We start from the raw sequence: 19922 nt of genomic DNA on the forward strand, positions 1-19922 counted from the left end.
TGTGGGACCTGCCTTGTTGATATTGTTGTTAAGAAGGTAGAACATCGCTTTATTATAGACAGACTTCTCCCCATCTTAGCTACTACTACATCAATATGTTTTGACCATGACAGTTTACAATCTAGGGTTACTCCAAGCAGTTTAGTCATCTTAACTTGCTCATTTTCCACATTATTTATTACAAGATTTAGTTGAGGTTTAGGGTTTAGTGAGTGTTTTGTTCCAAATACAATGCTTTTAGTTTTAGAAATATTTAGGGCTAACTTATTCCTTGCCACCCACTCTGAAACTAATTGCAGCTCTTTGTTGAGTGTTGCAGTCATTTCAGTCGCTGTAGTAGCTGACATGTATAGTGTTGAGTTATCCACATACATAGACACTGGATTTACTCAAAGTCAGTGGCATGTCGTTAGTAAAAATTTAAAAAATCAAGGGGCCTAAACAGCTACCCTGGGGAATTCCTGATTCTAACTGGATTATATTTGAGAGGCTTCCATTTAAGAAAACCCTCTGTGTTCTGTTAGACAAGTCTCTTTATCCGCATTATAGCAGGGGGTGTAAAGACATAACACATACTTTTTTCCAGCAGCAGACTATGATCGATAATGTCAAAAGCTGCACTGAAGTCTAACAAGACAGCCCCCACAATCATTTTATCATCAATTTCTCTCAGCGAAATCATCAGTCATTTGTGTAAGTGCTGTGCTTGTTGAGTGTCCTTCCCTATAAGCATGCTGAAATTCTGCTGTCAATTTGTTTACTGTGAAATAGCATTGTATCTGGTCAAACACAATTTTTTCCAGAAGTTTACTAAGGGTTGGTAACAGGCTGATTGGTCGGCTATTTGAGCCAGTAAAGCGGGCTTTACTATTCTTGGGTAGCGGAATGACTTTAGCTTCCCTCCAGGCCTGAGAGCATACACTCTCTAGTAAGCTTAAATTGAAGATGTGGCAAATAGGAGTGGCTATATCGTCTGCTATTATCCTCAGTAATTTTCACATTCATACAATGTGTCAGGTAAATTGCCCCAGTAGATTTGCCCCGGTAAAGAAGGAAATACTTTGTTTCAGTTGTACAGAATGATTGTCAAATAGATAAGGACTGAGTTTTTCCAATGATAATACCAACCAGAGATCGAAATGGTCTTGAAAAATGTTGGCTGCAATCAAGACTGAAAGATAACCTCGACATCCGCATTAGAGTGGTAATTCGCTGGCCAATGTTGGCTGCAATTGAGATCAGCTGTGCGGGTGATTTTAGCACGTATTGATGGTTTAACGTGAGATCAACTGGCGATAATCTGGCGCCTTTCAATGATTGCAATTGGCCCATTCAGTTCTACTGCTACACCAGAAACATATCAGAAACTTGGATCTTTGATAATGGCATAATATGGTCTATTTCAGGATAACTGCCATATCCACTTGAGTCACAACAGCATTACTTTACTGATAATGAACATACTCAGCTTTGTGAAATATTGCTGTAGCACAAACATTTTCCTTTCCACATAATTTATGGTTTGTACTTTCTAGCTGTGTAAACCACAAACACACACTATACTGTATATCTATTCAATCCTCTAAATACACTGTATGTCTAACTTAACAGTGGCTTTCCGTAACTGGGATAAATTACGAGAATCGTGAACAGAGGCCATATTTCCAATCTAACACACAGTTAATAATTCAACATTTAATATAAAATAACAAGTTGTCAAGGAACAATATCATTGAATAATTGATTCACTGCACTCTCCTCCCATGCCACTGGATATGAATCACATTTTAAAGAATCAGAAAACCATATTACTTCCTCAATGCTTTGACCCCCTGCCCTCAAATGTGCTTCATATGGCCATCCTCTTGAAGTAAAAACAAAGTGGAGAGGTGACCCATTTCTATTCTCAGTGACATTTTGCAACATTATGTAAATACACTTCATTGTCCATCCCTGTAATGAGAGCACTTAACAGAGGAGAGAAAAGTTGGTCCCCAAGGCTCCAGCTCACCAGCTCACCACTGTACTGTCTTCCATTCACTGTCACCAGTCTCTCTTCCTCTCCTAGTTTATCCCAGAGGCACAACTGAGCAGGGGGAGCTCCATCTCATTGCAGAAATGGCCAATTTCTCCCTCTCTATCACTCCCGCTCTCTCTCTCGCTCTCTCTCACACACCCACACTAACCCCATGGGAAGACACTCAATTTAAACCAACATGGCTCTGTAACAGAAGCACTTGGATACATTCCTAGTTCCTACTGGCCATTTGAAATAGATCCCTCTTTGATTGCTGCCAGGTAGACAGAGTAAAATAGAGCATCTAGTCCTGCCGTTGTATACAATGAATCTGTCAATAGCAGATAGGGAAGAAGCTTTACCATAATCTTCCATCTAGTTTGAGAATTTCTGAGCTATTTTCTGTCTCCAACCTCTGTGGTTCCTGTCATCACCTGCTCCCCCTGCTGAGCATTAGAATATAGATTAAAGAGAGTCAGTGTGCGAGACAGTGGGAGATGGAGGGAGGGAGGGGCCGACACAGACCTCAAGCAACAGCCACCTGACAGCAGGTTACCCAGGAGGATACCAGCAGCCAATCAGCTAACAGTCTCCAGCCATCTCTCCAGAGGGACAATGGACAGACGGGCAGATTTGAGCGCTGAAGGACACCGTCTCTCCTACACACTGCTGGCACGTGTGCCCATGCACAAACACAAACACACACAGGGGCACAACGCTTCGTATTGTGTGTTTATACATACAGTACTGCGATAGTTTCAAAGTGAAGTGATTTGTTTGAGCCGAAAGAAGTCAATGAGGGAAAAAACGTGATTAAGAAATAGCTTTGTGCGAGTCGAACATCGTTTCCCAATTAAACTAATTGTGCTTGTAGATAATAAACAGTTTCTCATTTCCCCAGCTCAGCAGCTTTGGAAGACAAATTGTTTACCTGAAAGATTAGAAGAGCATGTAATGAATGCATTTCATTTGCCTCAACACAAATAAAAGGGACTTGAAATAGCTCAGCGGATGGTACTGCCACCATCGTCTATAGTTCACCCCCATCCACGCCTGGGTCTTTGTGCACTCTGTGAGAGAGAGATGCGATAAACTCATAGGACAGACAAGGGCATAGTAGCCTATGTCTCTGTTTTTCTCAGACAGTATTTGGCTTTTTGGGCTCCACACTCATGACATATTGTGCTGTCATAATCTTAATGGATATGGATTGAATAATACACAATAATTCAATCGATTTTTTTTAAATACCATAACCATGATCAAAGTTGATAATCTTGAAGAGGATGCAATACGCCACAACCCATGCAAGATTGATCATGTCCATGAATCCCAAAAAAAGGTTACGTTTGCCATAACATGACAGATGGCAGCCGCCAAGCTAACTGATTCGGCTTTGGCCTGACTAAAAATGCTACAGTAACCTGTCACGGTGAACAGAACAAGCCAACCGAGCAGAGACTACGTCTGAGAGTCTTTTAATCGTGAACAAACACTCACTCCTGAGACCTGCATCATCTCATTCTCATCTCAGTCTGTCTGTTGGCTATCAGCCCATCCATATGATACCCAGATTACTGCCAACACACAGCACACTAACATGCTGGTCTCCATCCATACTTCCTTTGTACGAGAGAGATGGCGCTAACCTACTGACAGACCTACTGCTCATATACCTTAAAAGGCTAAGTGCCAGTTCTCCGGAAAGACCTGGACTACTGCGAGCACCAATAACCTGGTGCGCTCCCCTGTCCCATCCCATTCTCAACACCCATTCACGCGAGATCAAATTCACAGATGAATAATGGATGGAAAGACTTTCATCTATCAAGGTTTTTTTCCCCCTCTTCTCTTGCACTATAGCTGCAGAGATAATGTGCTCTCTCTTATGTACATATTGTCGTTTTATTCCTTTTGCCTATTTTCTGAATAACTGTAAGATGTAAATATTGTGTCGTTCCTGGAAGCGGTTGCCGTAGTGATAACCAAAAGATTCCTCTCTCTCTCTCTCTCTCTTTCTCTCTCTCTCTCTCTCTCTCTCTCTCTTTCTCTTTATTTCTCTTTCTTTCTCTCTCTCTCCTCTCTCTCTCTCTCTCCTCTCTCTCTCTCTCTCTCTCTCCTCTCTCTCTCTCTCTCCTCTCTCTCTCTCTCTCTCTTCTCTCTCTCCCTCTCCCTCTCCCTCTCCCTCTCTCTCTCTCTCTCTCTCTCTCTCTCTCTCTCTCTCTCTCTCTCTCTCTCTCTCTCTCTCTCTCTCTCTCTCTCTCTCTCTCTCCTCTCTCTCTCTCTCTCCTCTCTCTCTCTCTCTCACACACATGAGGAACCTTTTTAGTAGCCTAGGGTCTGGGAAAAATGTGGCCTTTTACAAATGCATTTCATGCAACTCTAAGTAATTTTACATGACTGGAGACTATTGGAGACGATTGTACTGTAAATATTTCAAAAGGCCTGTTTTGTCAGCATGCTGTTTTTTCACTGACAGATTTGCCACGCGTTCCCAACTGTAGGCTATTCCTTGTTATATACTGGGTGGTTCAAACCCTGAATGCTGATTGGCTGAAATCCGTGGTATATCAGACCGTATAACATGGGTATGACAAAACATTTATTTTTACTGCTCTAATTATGTTGGTAACCAGTTTATAATAGCAATAAGGCACCTCGGGGTTTGTGATATATGGCCAATATACCATGACTAATGTCTGTATCCTAGCATTCCACGTTGCGTCGTGTATCAGAACAGCCCTTGGACGTGGTATATTGGCCATATGCCACACCCCCCTCGGGCCTTATTGCTTAATTATTGGGCTACAATCCACAGCTAGGCTATTTTTCAAAAGAAGCTATGGATCCTCTGTGGCTAAATGATAGACCTTCTCATGGTGTAGTAGGCTATTCTGAATGACTTCATTTATTTATGAACAGACAGCAGTAATTCTATATGTTTTTTGTCGGGGCAGGAGAATTAGTGGAGGCAACTCGAAAGAACTTTGATCGCTTTTGTTAAAATGTTTACATTGCAAAAAGTAGAGGATGAGAGGTACAGGATCCAGGTACACCTCATGAGGTGAGAGGTACAGGATCCAGGTACACCTCATGAGGTGAGAGGTACAGGATCCAGGTACACCTCATGAGGTGAGAGGTACAGGATCCAGGTACACCTCATGAGGTGAGAGGTACAAGATCCAGGTACACCTCATGAGGTGAGATGTACAGGATCCAGGTACACCTCATGAGGTGAGAGGTACAGGATCCAGGTACACCTCATGAGGTGAGATGTACAGGATCCAGGTACACCTCATGAGGTGAGAGGTACAAGATCCAGGTACACCTCATGAGGTGAGATGTACAGGATCCAGGTACACCTCATGAGGTGAGAGGTACAGGATCCAGCCAAATATGTTCCGGTACAAAACGGAGAGGTGCCGGATACTGTTCAAATTAAGTACTATTTTAAACTTAACCCTAACCTTAACTGTAACCTTAACCACACTGCTAACCTTATGCCTAACCCTAAAATAAAAGCCCATTTTGACTTTGCAGCTGGCCCATATAGTGGAAACCTTAGCTCTACCCCAGGACAAGATTCATCCCAATAAAGGGCAACTTGTAAGGAGAGGGAGTGAAAAGGCCACATCTCCCCACTCCTTCATCCAATTAGTCCCCTGCTTTTTCATTGTTCATTACCCTGATTCGATTAATCTATAACCTTGAGTTTCCTCTCAGCTCTTTATTGACCCTCCCCATCCTCCCATCTCCCTCTCTGGAGCACCAGTCAGTATGTTGATTATCCTAGTAGACTTCCCTCAACTCCTTGATATCTTTAACAATCTCCACTTTGATAAATGCCCCCAGGCTTCTTCCTCCTCCTCCTGTAAAAGCAGTAGCACGCAAGGCTTTTTCTACAGATGCACGGCCAGAAAACGGAGATACGGGTGGCACCAGGCAGCTAGCGCTGCTAAGGAGGAATAAACCCACAAACACTGAGCAATTAGCATTTTCATCCAAATCAGAGAGGCAGCTTGTGAAGCAGCCCATCAATAATGCAGGCTGGTGGGAGACCCTGGCTGCTAGGCTACTGGCCCCCAGAACGTACAGGGCTGTGTCCTTGGGCTACTGAGACTGGGGAAGGCTCCTGCTCAGAGCTCCTGCTTAGATCCACACAGGGGCCTCTCCTATTGCCGGGCCCACTGTAATAACAGCTGCTAGACCTAGACACACGTGAGTGGAATAACAATCACTAAAATAATACCACCACCAGGCTTCAAATAGCCAGCCATGTCCTTTAGCAACCAACAGCAACAGACAAAATGGAAGGCCGCCCATCGCAGAAGGCGGAGAGCTGCGAGTGGAAAGCAGCCTGGAAGGTGGAGGTCTCTGGGAGTGTGATTCATGTTAGCGCTTTCATTAAGTGGATTACGTACTTATCTCACATTAATATTCCTCCTCGTACGAATTAATTGGCACTAAAAGGGGAGTGGCAGCGATGAGGCAACAGGAGCCATTGTGACGACGTTTTTACTACCGTGTTTATTTTCCTTAATTAATGCAATGGTGGTTTTGAAGTGCAATAGTAAATGTGTTCAGTTGAGGTGCGTGAACAAAAGACTGCCATATTGAGGATGAAAGAGATCGAGCATAGTGTTGTTCAGTGGTCTTTGACCAGAGAAAAGCAGGCAGGCTAATTGCTAGTGCCTGCTCTCTCAGCAGGCAACAAGCTTGTCCCCCTCTCCTTTGTGATAACAGCTCTGCTTACTGCTCCACTCTGGACGACCTTCACCAATGCAGACTGGGGAGTCTGTCTGTGGCTGCAGCCAAACCCACCCACCCACACACACACACACACACACACAACTATCTCACACATTTTACAACCAGCAAGATAACTTCTAATATTGTCTCCCTCCATGTCAAGTTTCCTACATAATAATCTGATTGGTGGGCTCTTTGGTCTGAGTTACCTGAAGTATGCTGGAGCCCATCTGCTGGTATTGAACCTGAGGGCTGAAGTTGAGACACAATTGCTTTTCTGCTGTTATTGATTCAGCTGCATAAAACATTAAACGGTTTTGAGGTTTCACCCCTGGATTTCTATGAGGAGCTACACAGGAAGAAAAACTCCACATGACAAAGGGGCTGAAGATGGTTGGCTGAGCCAATAGCTAGCAGTATAGTATAAACACATACTTTATAACATCTATTGTATTCCATACAAAACACAAAGGCTAGCTGTGTAATCAAGGTATGAACAGTCCAGAGGAGGCTGGTGGGAGGAGCTATAGGAGGACGGGCACATTGTAATGGTTGTAATGGAATAAACGGAATGTAGTCAAACATGGTTTCCATGTGTTTGAGACCGTTCCATATTTTCCATTCCAGCCATTACAATGAGCCCTTCCTCCTATAGCTCATCCCACCAGCCTCCTCTGGAACAGTCATATAATATTCCACTGCAATAACAGTGTAATCAGGCTGCACTGAGGGCCATGTTGCCTGCTGGGTCAGAAACAGTGGTCAGTGGGACTGCTGTGAGGAGAGAGGGGGGAGGGCTCAGCCTGTCCAGAAGGCTGCTCTTCTGCTCAACTGAACCATCATTCTTTATTATGGTGCTTTATCCTTTTACAGTCCGTCTCAAACTGCTGCTGCTCCATACAGTAATAACACTGAACCACTACAGATACAGAGGCATCATGCATCAAACATCAACAACGACTGTACTCAGGGGAAGACACGTAAAGACTCCCCTCATTCCATTCAAACTGCCGTTTCACGCCTGGCTTTCAGTCCTCCAAGCTACGTATTATAGAGCAACCTAGAGAGACTATAAAACATTTTACTGCCAGTTTGTGATAAAGACAGCTAACTTAGTGTACGTGCTTGGCTGTGGGAAATCATCTTTATGGTGTCCTCCTGTGAGCAGTCAACAGCACAACCTTTCCCCCACATTCCCCCTCTACCTTGGTCAAGCTGTGGGGGGAGGGGGGTGGACCCCGCCCTTCCCCATGTGAATCATCCTAGAACCCCCCTGATGTAACTCTGCCAATAGACTAGGCCACTAAGGCATGTAACAATACTGAGAAATAGTTCCGGAGGCACACTAATTCCTCCCATTGCTGTGTTTATCTGCAGTTATCGTTTTAAAATCTCATAATCGGCAGGCTAATTGAATTGGACTTGATCTAATTTAGGGAGACCCCCGTTTGTAGGCCCGCGGATCAATTTCCAAAAACGGGGCCTTTTTCTTTTGAACTCAGTCAGGGTCTCATTGTTGACAGTTAGAAGAGTAGAAAACACAAGGTGCCGTTTCGAAACTTGGTTGTGCATCAGCAGCTTTCCTCTTGTTATGTCACTCACTGTTTTTATTGATAAATTAGTCTAGCCAGCTATCTAAACTTGTAATAACCATGAACGAATACCGCCCGGGCACGCTGGGCACCTCCAGGTGGCCCCCATTGAAATTGTTATTGCAGGAAATTAACCAAATCTGGTACAATGCATTTAGTATAAGAGAGTTAAGTAGTAGATTGTTTGCACAAATCAGTTGACTGCATGTGTGTGTATGAATGTGGGTTAGCAGACCCGCGAGCCACTTCAGCCCCTCATGATGAGTTCAGATTCTTTGCGGCCCCCAACCCCCATCAAAGTTGCCCATCCCTGATCTAATTCAATCTTACTGGAGAGAGACAGAGAGGAGGAGCCTGAGCTCAGGCCAGATGCTCCTCAGTTCATTCTCCTGGACTGAGCTGCAGTGCAAACGCTGTTCTAATTAAAACTAAGGAGCAAGAACAAAGGATCTCCCAAGAGGTTAAATGCCATAGAAGACACTACAAGCACTCTGGTGCTGTATGGAACTAGAACAAGCTCTCCTAATTACTGAACATTTATCCGAGTCAGGTAGGTAGCGCTGATCAATGCATTTCTGTCCAAATTAAAAATGACTTTCCTCATCAGTCCTGAAAACAGGTTTATGTTTACTCCTTTATAGAGAAGGTCACAGTGTAGCAATTGTTTGGGAATTGATTACAGACTAAAACCTTCATCAACACAACAGGTAGTATTGTATGGACAATACAGTATTGAGTCAGGAGTTGTATCATTCATATCTTTGTAAAATGTCTCTCACATCCAAACCATCCAAACCATGTCCTCAGCCTGACCACAGGAAAGGCTACGGTGTTGAGAACAGTGGACACACAACCCACTGTGCTGCTACCCCTGCCGCTACCCATCAATGTCTTGGGGTGCTTGTTGACAACACTCTTTGTGGAGCTCAACTTGTGGAGCTGAACTTCATATCCCCTTAGGCTTCCAATGCCCTGTTCACAGTGCTCATCATACACATACTGTAGGGCATATCCTACCTTAATCATTGAAAAGGCATGTATAAAACATAGAAAGAATCTCAAACCCTAAGGGACTACAACTGCCCAATTTCCTTGTTGGTTCGAGTAACATGCACTTCTGGGGTATCTGATAGAAGCCTGGATGAAGAGAAGGCCCTTACAGTGGCTTTTGAAGTGCTGTATTCCTTCATGTTGAATCTCTACTATAACTATTTCAGGTAGCGGGGTCAGCTCGAGGGAGCGGTAATAACCCAGTAAATTGTCTCCCGGAGGCACCAGTACTCTCACAGAATACCAAACCTGACTCAGACACGGCAGGCCTCGCCGTCGAGAGAGAGAAAAACTTCTCAGAAATCACATTCCCGTAATTACTCTTTCTTTGAGGGGTGATATAATAAAATCATCCCTTTTTTAACTCAATCCGATTTGAAACAGGGTCTGTGTGACGAGAAATGCTGTGCTAAGCGTGTATTTCACGGGAAGCCTGTTAATCTCGTTCCTCATATGAAAAGTAAAGTGTCTGGCGCTGAAGTACAGGGGTTCAAAATCAAATCAAACTGTATTGGTCACAGGGCCTTCCGAGTGGCGCAGCGGTCTAAGGCGCTGCATCACAGTGCTAGCTGTGTCACCACAGATCCTGGTTTGAACCCAGGCTGTGTCACAGCTGGCCGCGACCGGGAGACCCATGAGGCGGCGCACAATTAGCCCAGCGTCGTCCGGGTTAGGAGAGGGTTTGGCCGGCCGGGTTGTCCTTGTCCCATTGCGCTCTAGCGACTCCTGTGGTGGGCCGGGCACATGCCAGCTGACACGGTCGCCAGTTGTACAGTGTTTCCTCCGACACATTGGTGCAGGTGGCTTCCAGGTTAAGTGGGCAGTGTGTCCAGAAGCAGTGCGACTTGGTTGGGTCGTGTTTTGGAAGAAGTTCACAGCTCTCGACCTTCGCCTCTCACAAGGTCTCTCGACCTTCGCCTCTACACATTTAGCAGATGTTACAGTGGGTGTAGCGAAATGCTGGTGTTCCTAGCTCCAACAGTGCATTAGTGTCTAACAATTCAACAACCTTCAATATGTGTTTCAGTACAGTAGCTGGTCCCATGTATTCCTTCTCCTATTTCTCTGTTTTTCCATTATTTTACTCTTCATGGTGGCTTCAGGAGTGACCTACATATGGCAGCTCTGACAGGGGGCAGACAGGATGTGATTCATCAGCCATCTTGGGGATAAGGCCAACCTCACACCCCCAGGAGAATGTTTAAAGGAGACAGCTCATATGTTATCACCAAACTAGACACACAGACAACTCTGTCATTTAGGCTTCACATGCCATCATTGGTTGAAATATGAGGTGAAAGTTTGGCTGATTAATCGTACTGTCAACGGCCGTTCACTAGGCTTTTCTCCTCTCACCACGATGTGACTAGAGACTACTGTACTAGAGACTATAAACACAGGCTGACAGTGTGGTCTTTGTCAGATTATTCCATGCTTCATGAGTGGTGAGTGAGTCTTCTTTTGGAGTCGTATAGCGCAAACCGACCATACCTTCAACTTGTCAACATGGACACAGTCAGAGTGGGTCCCGGGCAGCATTGAGCAAATTCTCAGTTTTGCTTCTTTTTCCTGCATGCTCGTTCCAGCCCTGTTCATCTCCTAGCCTGTCAACCGCACCTGCCAACTTCCTCTTTTCCATTCCACCAGAACTTTGGTTTTGGAAACATAAAAGTCAGACCAGAGGAGGCTTGGACACACACACACACACACACACACACACACACACACACACACACACACACAGAACCACTGACTGGAAATAATGTCTCTCTCACACCTTAACAGAAAGGCCCGGCCCGTCGGCCCAGTCTCCTGGAAGTAGAACCTTCAGAGAGATGCAGCTCCCCAGTGAACTAGAACTAGACACTGTTCACAGATCAGTGGCAGACCGTTCAACCATCACATCTGGGGAGAGTCCTCACGCAGTCCTCCACACAGAGCAGCACTTCTGTGTATGATGTAAGTAGGATATGCATTCTGCCATGTAAACCAATTCTAGCATGACAACTCAGGCATTCATCTAAATATTGTTGTTGGATGTTGAGCGTGTATTATGCAACCATTGTATTTAGAGGACTTCTATAAGAGGACTCTTTCCACTCACAATGAACTCTGTTGTGGTCATCCAGTGACTAACTGCACTGCAACTGAAGAACTCTTAACTCCCATCCCTCTGCATCTAAAAACAAACCATTACGCTGGTCCCTGTCACGCCTCGCTAGCAGCCTGACGTTGTATATTAATTATAGCCAAAGGCCTTATCTCAGCACTGCACAGCGGCGGGGAAGTCACTGCACCCAGTGGCTGCTGGGTCGTGTGAGGGGTGGCTGGATGATCACTGGAATTGTCTCTATTTTTAGCAGGGCCTGTTATTTTGGGTTGTCAGTACGGGTGCGGCGGCGAGCTCATTCTGCCCGTGGACCAGGAGTTGACTTACCTTCTATGGATGGGGCCTGGTCCTGGGCTGCATACAGCATGTTCTTGAACGCCTGGAAAAGGAAAAAACAGAGCGATAATCACTCATCAGTTTCTCTACTGTACAAGCAATGACCTGTTGATGTTTAATCAAATCCATCAACGCCTTTTCATATGAGTAAATGATTGCAATAATTAGTGGGGTGATCGTAATGAACACGATATCATTGATTGATAAATTCAAGTAATCTACTTACATAGCCATTCTCATGAATATTTTGATAAGTCAATTACTTCACACAAACGAAGAAAGAAGACAAAGAAAACTATGTAGTATATTATAGTATATCTGAAATGTCCAAACTCAGTACATTTTATTTCACCTTTATTTAACCAGGTAGGCTAGTTGAGAACAAGTTCACATAATGTCTACAGGGAAAAATAACCATCCTTCGGCAACAATCCGCAAGATGTGTGAAGATAATGATTCCAGGCGAAGTTATAGGACATCAAAGCCGCTGTATTTAACCATGATGTCTGATGGACACAATTTCCCTGTCACATTTCACATCTCTCAAATGAAACAGAGATAGAGGCTAGTTCTTATCAGTTCTTACAGTTCTTATCACACCCAAAGATTTTGTCTATGGTTGAAAAGGGACCACAGATGTGCAGGGAAAGTTTTTTTTCATGACATTGTTGATGGTGCTCTTCTAAAATCACATCCCTTATTTTCAGAGAAACCAAATGCATTGCAGATTGTTCTGTACACGGATGAAATAGAGTTCTGTAATCCACTAGGATCGTTTGCATCAAAAAACAAGTTGTTAATGGTGTACTACACCCTAGGAAATATAAATCCAAAATACAGGTCTAAACTGGCTGCTATCAGGCTACCTGCCATGGCTAGATCAGCAGACCTCCGTCAATCTGGTGTAGATGTAAAATTGAATAGAATCAAGGAAGACATGGATGCATTGTACAGTGGAGTTAAAATGCAAACTATTAACGATATATGGTGCCATGGTCTCTCTCTGTGGAGACACCCTGGCACAACATAAACTGGCAGGGTTCAAAGAGGGTGTGGGCTTTGCCTACAGTAAGTGCTGACACAGTGAGTGTTCTTTTGAGGACATGCAGTGACACTTCAACGAGGACGCATATACTAAAAGGACATTGGAGAAGCATGTCAGACAGTGTGATGAAATAGAAAAGGCACAGACGGACTTGCTTCGTAACAGCCTGAGAACAACATATGGGATCAATAGAAGGAGCAAGTTAGTTGAATTCCCAGCCTTTGATATCATACAACAAACTCCGCAAGACATGCATGTAATTCTGGAGGGCGTAGCCCCATTGGAAATCAAATGTGTTTTGAATCATCTTGTTGTGTCAGGACAGATTGATTGATTCCCTTATTCCCCTCTAGATGTTAGAGATCGGCCATCCCCAATTTCTGTTTGTACATTAACGTCAAGTGATGGTAAACTAAAACAGTCATCTGGGCAAATGCTTGTCCTGCTAAGGATATTGCCATTTGTTTTGGAGAGTTTGGAAGTCAGTGCATATATACAACTGATAATTGAGCTAATAGAGATTGGACAGATGGTATTTGCACCTGTTCTTTCCATTGTGATTGTGTCTAGGTTGAAGTTACTCATTGAAAATCATTTGAAGCATTGGAAGGAGCTTTTTCCAGACCGCAATGTTACACCTAAACAGCATTATATGATACATTTGCCATCACAGATAAAGTCATTGGGTCCAATGGTTAGACATATGTATATGCGGTTTGAGTCTAAACATTGTTTCTTTAAACAATGGGCTTCCAAGCTCAATCAGAACCAAATATATGAAAGCTGCCAAAATGTTGACAGTTCAATGCATCCAATTCTTTCAAATGAAAAGTAGATGGGACCTGCATCAGAGGTTAAAGATCAACAATATTTACGTGGAAAATTGAGGGACTTCCTAGGGTTCAATGAAGTAAACCAAATCAACTGTATTAAATACATAACTCAGAAGTCCATGATCTTTGCCAAAGTGCTGAATGGTAATATGCCAGAATTTGGACTGGTCAAAAACATATTTGTTGTTGATTCTAGGCTTTATTGTTTAGAATATCAACCACTTCAAACTATATGCTTTCATAGAAACATCATGGCTTATCAAGTTGAGGTACCACACCTTGCACAGGCCACTGAGTTAGTGGATGCTGAAAAGCTTATTACACAATTAGCAACAAGAGCCAAACGTATGTATAAGTCAAATACCATCTTGGGGATGTAATAGAATTGTACAACAGTTCAAATGACTCATAGTGTGTTCCCAAGATATGAAAAGTGTACTGTCTTTACATGTATTTTTATTGAACCTTTATTTAACTAAGCAAGTCAGTTAAGAACAAATTCTTATTTTCAAGGACGGCCTACCAGGGAACAGTGGGTTAACTGCCTTGTTCAGGGGCAGAACGACAGATTTTTACCTTGTCAGCTCGGGGATTTGATCTTGCAACCTTCCGGTTACTAGTCCAACACTCTAACCACTAGGCTACCTGCTGCCCCATAATGATTGCTGTGCTGTGTGTAAGACTGACAATAAAACAGTGAATTCCATTTGGTCATTATCTGTTCTTAATATGTGAAGAGATGAAAAGGATAGGATGCTTGAAATAAGACATTCGGACTTTGACAAAGCAGTTTTGTACTTGTCAGTGTTGATCAAACAGCTTTATAATTCTGGTAATTCTAGTTTCAAGCATTAAGTTACTCAGAACCAGTAATACAGTCTTAGTAACAAGTTATATTATCTTATTAAGATCATTAAGGACAAAAAAGCTTGAAACAAGTGAAATGCTCTAACATAAAAACTGCCTGGCAAGAAGAAATATCTTGTCAGACAAAAAACAAGCATATATTGCCTTGATTTAAGATATTTAATCTTACTTAGATTTACATTTTTGCAGTGTAGCCTATACTACAAACACCTCTTTCTACAGAATGTGGGTATTTTCTTCGATCACTCTGACCTTGCAGATAATGGATACGGACAGATAATTACAAGATACGTCTTAACATGACTTTATTCTGTGAGGCCTGGACCTGAATATATCACTATTCCTCCCTACCAATCTAACTCTGGGGCAATAGCAGTAATTGTGAACACGTTTCTTGGACGTCCAAAAAATGAGGCTCGGGCCTTCAGTGGGATAGACACATACCCGCATGATCAACTTTGTGTCTTGTGCAACAGTGTACAACCAATACTGCTTTGATTCAAAGCTTAGATGTGACAAAGAATAATTTAAATAATGACGCATAATGAAGAGAAAAGTGTCTTCTTGACAACCATATGTGTAGTTTATGTTCCGTTCCCCCATTCTCTGGAACCGTTTATTCGATGTTTGGATAACGTGGATATATGAGAGGAAAGGATGATGATTAATCATACAATGTCGGAGGAACCTACTTAGAAACTCTGTTTGCTCATTTTCCAACCTGAACACCAACACTGCAGTCAGATATTACTCTATGCTCATATCGAACACTTCCTTTGTAGTTAACATTCTTCACAGGAGACCACCTGTGTAGCAGGACTTTACCGTCCAGACTAATAGTTGGAAGAGGCAGAGGGGACGCATTCATCAAGATGTAGGCATATTGCCATGGCAATAGCACCGATGGTAAAAGGGGCAGGGCGGCTCTTTTTAGCATGCTCCGACTGTAGCATAGTACACCAGCTTACAGAGATCAACCTGCAGGTCTCCCAAAACCTAATTGGGCTGATAGTCTTCTGTTGAGATGTACAGTAGTAAAAAATAACTATATCAACTACAATACTGCAGGTGCTGGGTGGTCTGAGATCTGAAACGCCGATGATTCTCATCATCACTTTAACGGAGTGGATCTCTGAGTGCAGGACTGACCGAGACCAGATGCCTTCTCAGTAGGGGATAGAGGATGAGGTGTGGGAAGCTCGCCATGCCATCTCTGTTGTCTAAGTAAGATGCATACATTACACCAGAAGTGTGTCGTTTTGTGTTGGCTATAGGCTAGCATGATCATATTCATCATGTCATGTGCAATGATTTCTGTTCTCATTTTAACCATGCATCTTTTGTTAATGTCAGTGGCTGGAATAGTGAAAACGTTTATATGAACCAATCATTTGTATTTATGGTTCACATTATCCAGTTTATGCAGTGAGTCATCTTGCAATGTGTGCCACTGGCAGCGCTCAGAAACCTGCATATAGGCCTACCTGACAGTTGAAACACTGCACAGAGAGGCTAGAGTGGGAAATGAGCCCCGCACAGTAACCACTGCATGTAATTAACATGTGTACCTGCTTATGATAATAATTTCATGTCCCTTAGGAATAGGAACGTCGTTTACACAAGCATTCTCCTGAACATATAAACCCACGCAAGTGGTTCGATTGCAGAGGTAAAAGCACAAGAGGCTTCCTTCTGTCGCCCACCCACGCTGCCTCATTACCCTCTCCACCTTGCTCATGTTACAGCTTCTGTTGCTTTACCACACTCACACAGAACAGACCAGGAACCAGACCAAGGGCCAGACTAGATGGAACCAAGAACCAAGACCATGTACCAACTGCACTAGCCAAAAGGAAAATATCCATGAGATAAAACAAAAAGGACAAAGGATAAAGGGAGCAGTTTAATGTTGTTTGTTTTCATATTATCTAGAAGAGTGAGATTACTCTGTAATAATGCCAGCCTTTCACACAGGAATGAGCTCAGCTTTCCTAATGACCCGCAGCGGACCGCAACGCTAAACAGGTGTTTAAAATGGACAGTCTCATAGGATGAGCAGACCTCATTACTTTATCACCTTGTCAATTCCTCAATTCCCATGCAAGCGTTTTAGTGATTAGAGGCATCTTTTCTCCCAAGCAGCCTACCCAGCTGTCCTGTTGTAGCCAAAGGCATTTAGAAGAATCCAGACAATGTTGCTTTGGAAAAATCAAAGAAAGAGTAAGGTCATTGATGGATGGTAATAATGCTTGAAAGACCAAACTAAAGGGTGGGGATAACAGGGAGAATAGTTGTTGCTGATGTTTCCTCCACAAAGCCTTGTTGAAGAAATGTCTCAAGGACAGAGTGATCTCTACTCTGTTTTGGCAATAAACAGACATGTACATGTAAAACGACCATGAGCTCCAACTTGAAGTTCATAGAAGCATGTCAAATCTGGTGTCAAATGAAAGCTAAGAGTATTATTGGGAAATGAAGGCATTTATAACATTTCCAACCATTTTCTATCCTAAATACTAGGATTAAGCGAAGGCTTTGATCAGTGGTCAAACAGATGGAAAAAGGGGTCTTAAAAAACATCTACCAGTTAAAGTCTTAAAAAGGTATTAGAAATACATCAACACATAACAATGTTGAAGACCCCTGACAACTAATATCAACACTTATATTTAGTTTGGATTAATGATGTTCCTTACGTAAGTTTAAGAAACATTGCCCTGTGTCTTGAAATTCTGTTACCAAAAATCCACATTATGTTTTCTAATTTCTCTCCCTCATGAAGAGGGAGGATAATGAAAGTTCACAGAAGTAACAAGTAAATCTAGATCTACCAGTTAGTTAGTGTTTTTACTGATACCTATTTGATTTATGAATTATTAACTGATTCAAACTTGAAATGTTGTTACCAAATTGTTAACGAAATTTCCAAAATAATCTTTAACGGAATTAATGCAATTGAATTGGATACAATGTGAAATCATAGTAGTCACAGACCACAGATGGGTCACCTGCTACTGTCCTCTCTTCCAACGGAATACTGTTATGTTCAACTCATTACCATTTTCTTTCTCTTTCTGTCGTCTGGTGGTCAAAGCAAGTGTGAAAACAGTCTGGACAACCCCTCCCTCTCTCTCTCTCAATCCCTCTCTCGCTCTGCTTTTCTGTCTTTTCTCTCTAGTTAATGTCACCTGTCCCGACTCTTACTGAACCCTACCCATGAGCCCCCTCTCTTTCCATTTACTGTAACCAGCATCCTTACCCACTGAGCACCGACACCGGACGTCCATGGACGTTGAAAAGTAGTTCAAATTTGGTCAGCCCGTCCTGGCCTTGATTTCAACGTCCACAGACATCGTTTTTGGTTTTTGAAAAACGTGGTCACATATAAAAACGTAAAAACTGTTACCAAACTTTGCATCTACACAGTTCTTCCAGTGAATTTGATTTTGTAAAATGTTCAGTGTAAATTGTTAAAAGTAATCCTTGTGCATAGAGTTGTATGTGTTTTTTTATTTTTTAAGTCTCAGCGCAATTCCATTACCCTCGAATTGCCATAACCTTATTCCCTTAATATTTCCAGGGGATAAAATTAAGTTATCCATCTTCTCTAAGATTCAGAGGCTCTTAACTTAATGTAAAGTGCTATATTTTTTTATCAGAATATTTCTGACCAGTTCCCATCAATCCAGCACACAAGCCTAATTTAATGCAAGACCAAACAATACCTCCCTCACACTCAGAGAAAAAAGACAAAGTCCACTCATCAACCACTACTTCACAAAGCAAAGTGATTTAGTTAGTAATACTGATTATTTATCCATGGCATAGCAATTGATGGTATGCCAATCTATGCCAGAGAATCCGTCATCCATCTCAGGTCATCCATCTCAGAGCTGACTGAGGTGTAAAATGGCTGATATGGCCATGTATTTGTCCTTGTACTACATGCGTCAGGCTGCAAGTATAGACAAAGACTATTATGGTGTTTTACCTTCACCACATCCAAGTGAACGCATAGAGCTTCCTGTACCTACTTAACGAGTTAGGTAGATCAATAAAGGTATTTATAAGATGTATATAAACTTGTATTTTCTATAGTATGGTATATGGCCACATAGTGAGGCATGCAAGTTTGATACTGGAATGCAGACTCAGACTCTTCCAGAGGCTTGCATCAGCATCTTTGTCTATAATTCATAGAACAAAATGGAATGGGGCAGCCTTGTCAGAGCCTGTCCTCACTCAGGCTCTTAATGTGAACCAAGAAGATGTGGGGTGTGACCTTGAAAATGCTCATACATATCCCAACAAAGACCCTGTCCTGGATGTACCCTTTCTCTGATTTCTCCAGACCATAGATACAACCAAACATGGCCAGTTTTAGACTTTGTGATTTTGGTCGGTTCAATTAATGCTTGTCAAACAAAGCCAGGCATAATATCTCATTTACAAAAATTGCAATTAACAAAATAACTTACATAATAGCATTATTCAATCAAATATGTTGTGTCACAAGGCAAAATGTTTCAGGACAGTTACATTTTATGAATTATAATGAAAACATTGTATTGAGATTTTACCCATTCACAGAGAATATCCTATGCATAATCATGTATATATATATAGTTATATGTTTTAAAATAATATTTAAAAGAGTGACATTTCTCATTCTAAAAAATATTGGGAGGTATGGTTTCCAACACTGGAAAACAATAACGGACTAAGCCACACAAATACCATCCTAATTGTTCAGCGTCCCAATGTAATGTAGGATGTAGCGCACGCGATGGCGACCTGAGCAGGTGACATATATATGTCAACATCATCAAATATAGAGAAAGATCATAATGTATCCCGTAAATATCATCACTAACCTTGTAAATAAAATAACAATTAACAAAATGAATAAATGCTTAGGGTCTATGAATAGCAAGTATCTTATCTATGAACAAAAGGCTTCTACAATTAAAGTGACAGCTTCAGGAATGGTTGCACAAAGATAACTAGGATGCATAAAATCATGACCTAAGATGACAAAACAACACTAAATTAAACACAAACAAAAAAGACTGAGACAGCACGGTTTACCAAAAGGAAAGTTACGCAACAGCCAACTATAAACTATAGACTATTCTTATCTAGTAGCCTATCCAAGCAATCTTTTGTTACACAATTCAAGAAGTAGGCTAAAAGTTAAAGTGACAGCTGTAACAAAAACACAAATCAAGATTAATAAAATGTACCAAGACTAATAGCAAGACCATATTATGCTATTAATTCAGTAGGTATTCATTAAACTATGGAGTCGAGGGACTTTTCTCAC

General features: G+C 42.2%; 1 protein-coding gene across 1 annotated transcript in view; it reads right to left on the bottom strand.

The window, feature by feature from the left end:
* Positions 1 to 19922, bottom strand: part of LOC115192482 (xenotropic and polytropic retrovirus receptor 1 homolog) — a 103126-nt gene that overhangs the window by 82721 nt on the left and 483 nt on the right. Inside the window, exon 2 of the mRNA XM_029751045.1 lies at positions 11846 to 11897. Coding sequence (XP_029606905.1) covers positions 11846 to 11897 — 52 coding nt within the window. The remainder of the gene's footprint in view (positions 1 to 11845; positions 11898 to 19922) is intronic.

This window comes from Salmo trutta, chromosome 4, assembly GCF_901001165.1.
Source record: "Salmo trutta chromosome 4, fSalTru1.1, whole genome shotgun sequence".
NCBI classification, from domain to species: domain Eukaryota; kingdom Metazoa; phylum Chordata; class Actinopteri; order Salmoniformes; family Salmonidae; genus Salmo; species Salmo trutta.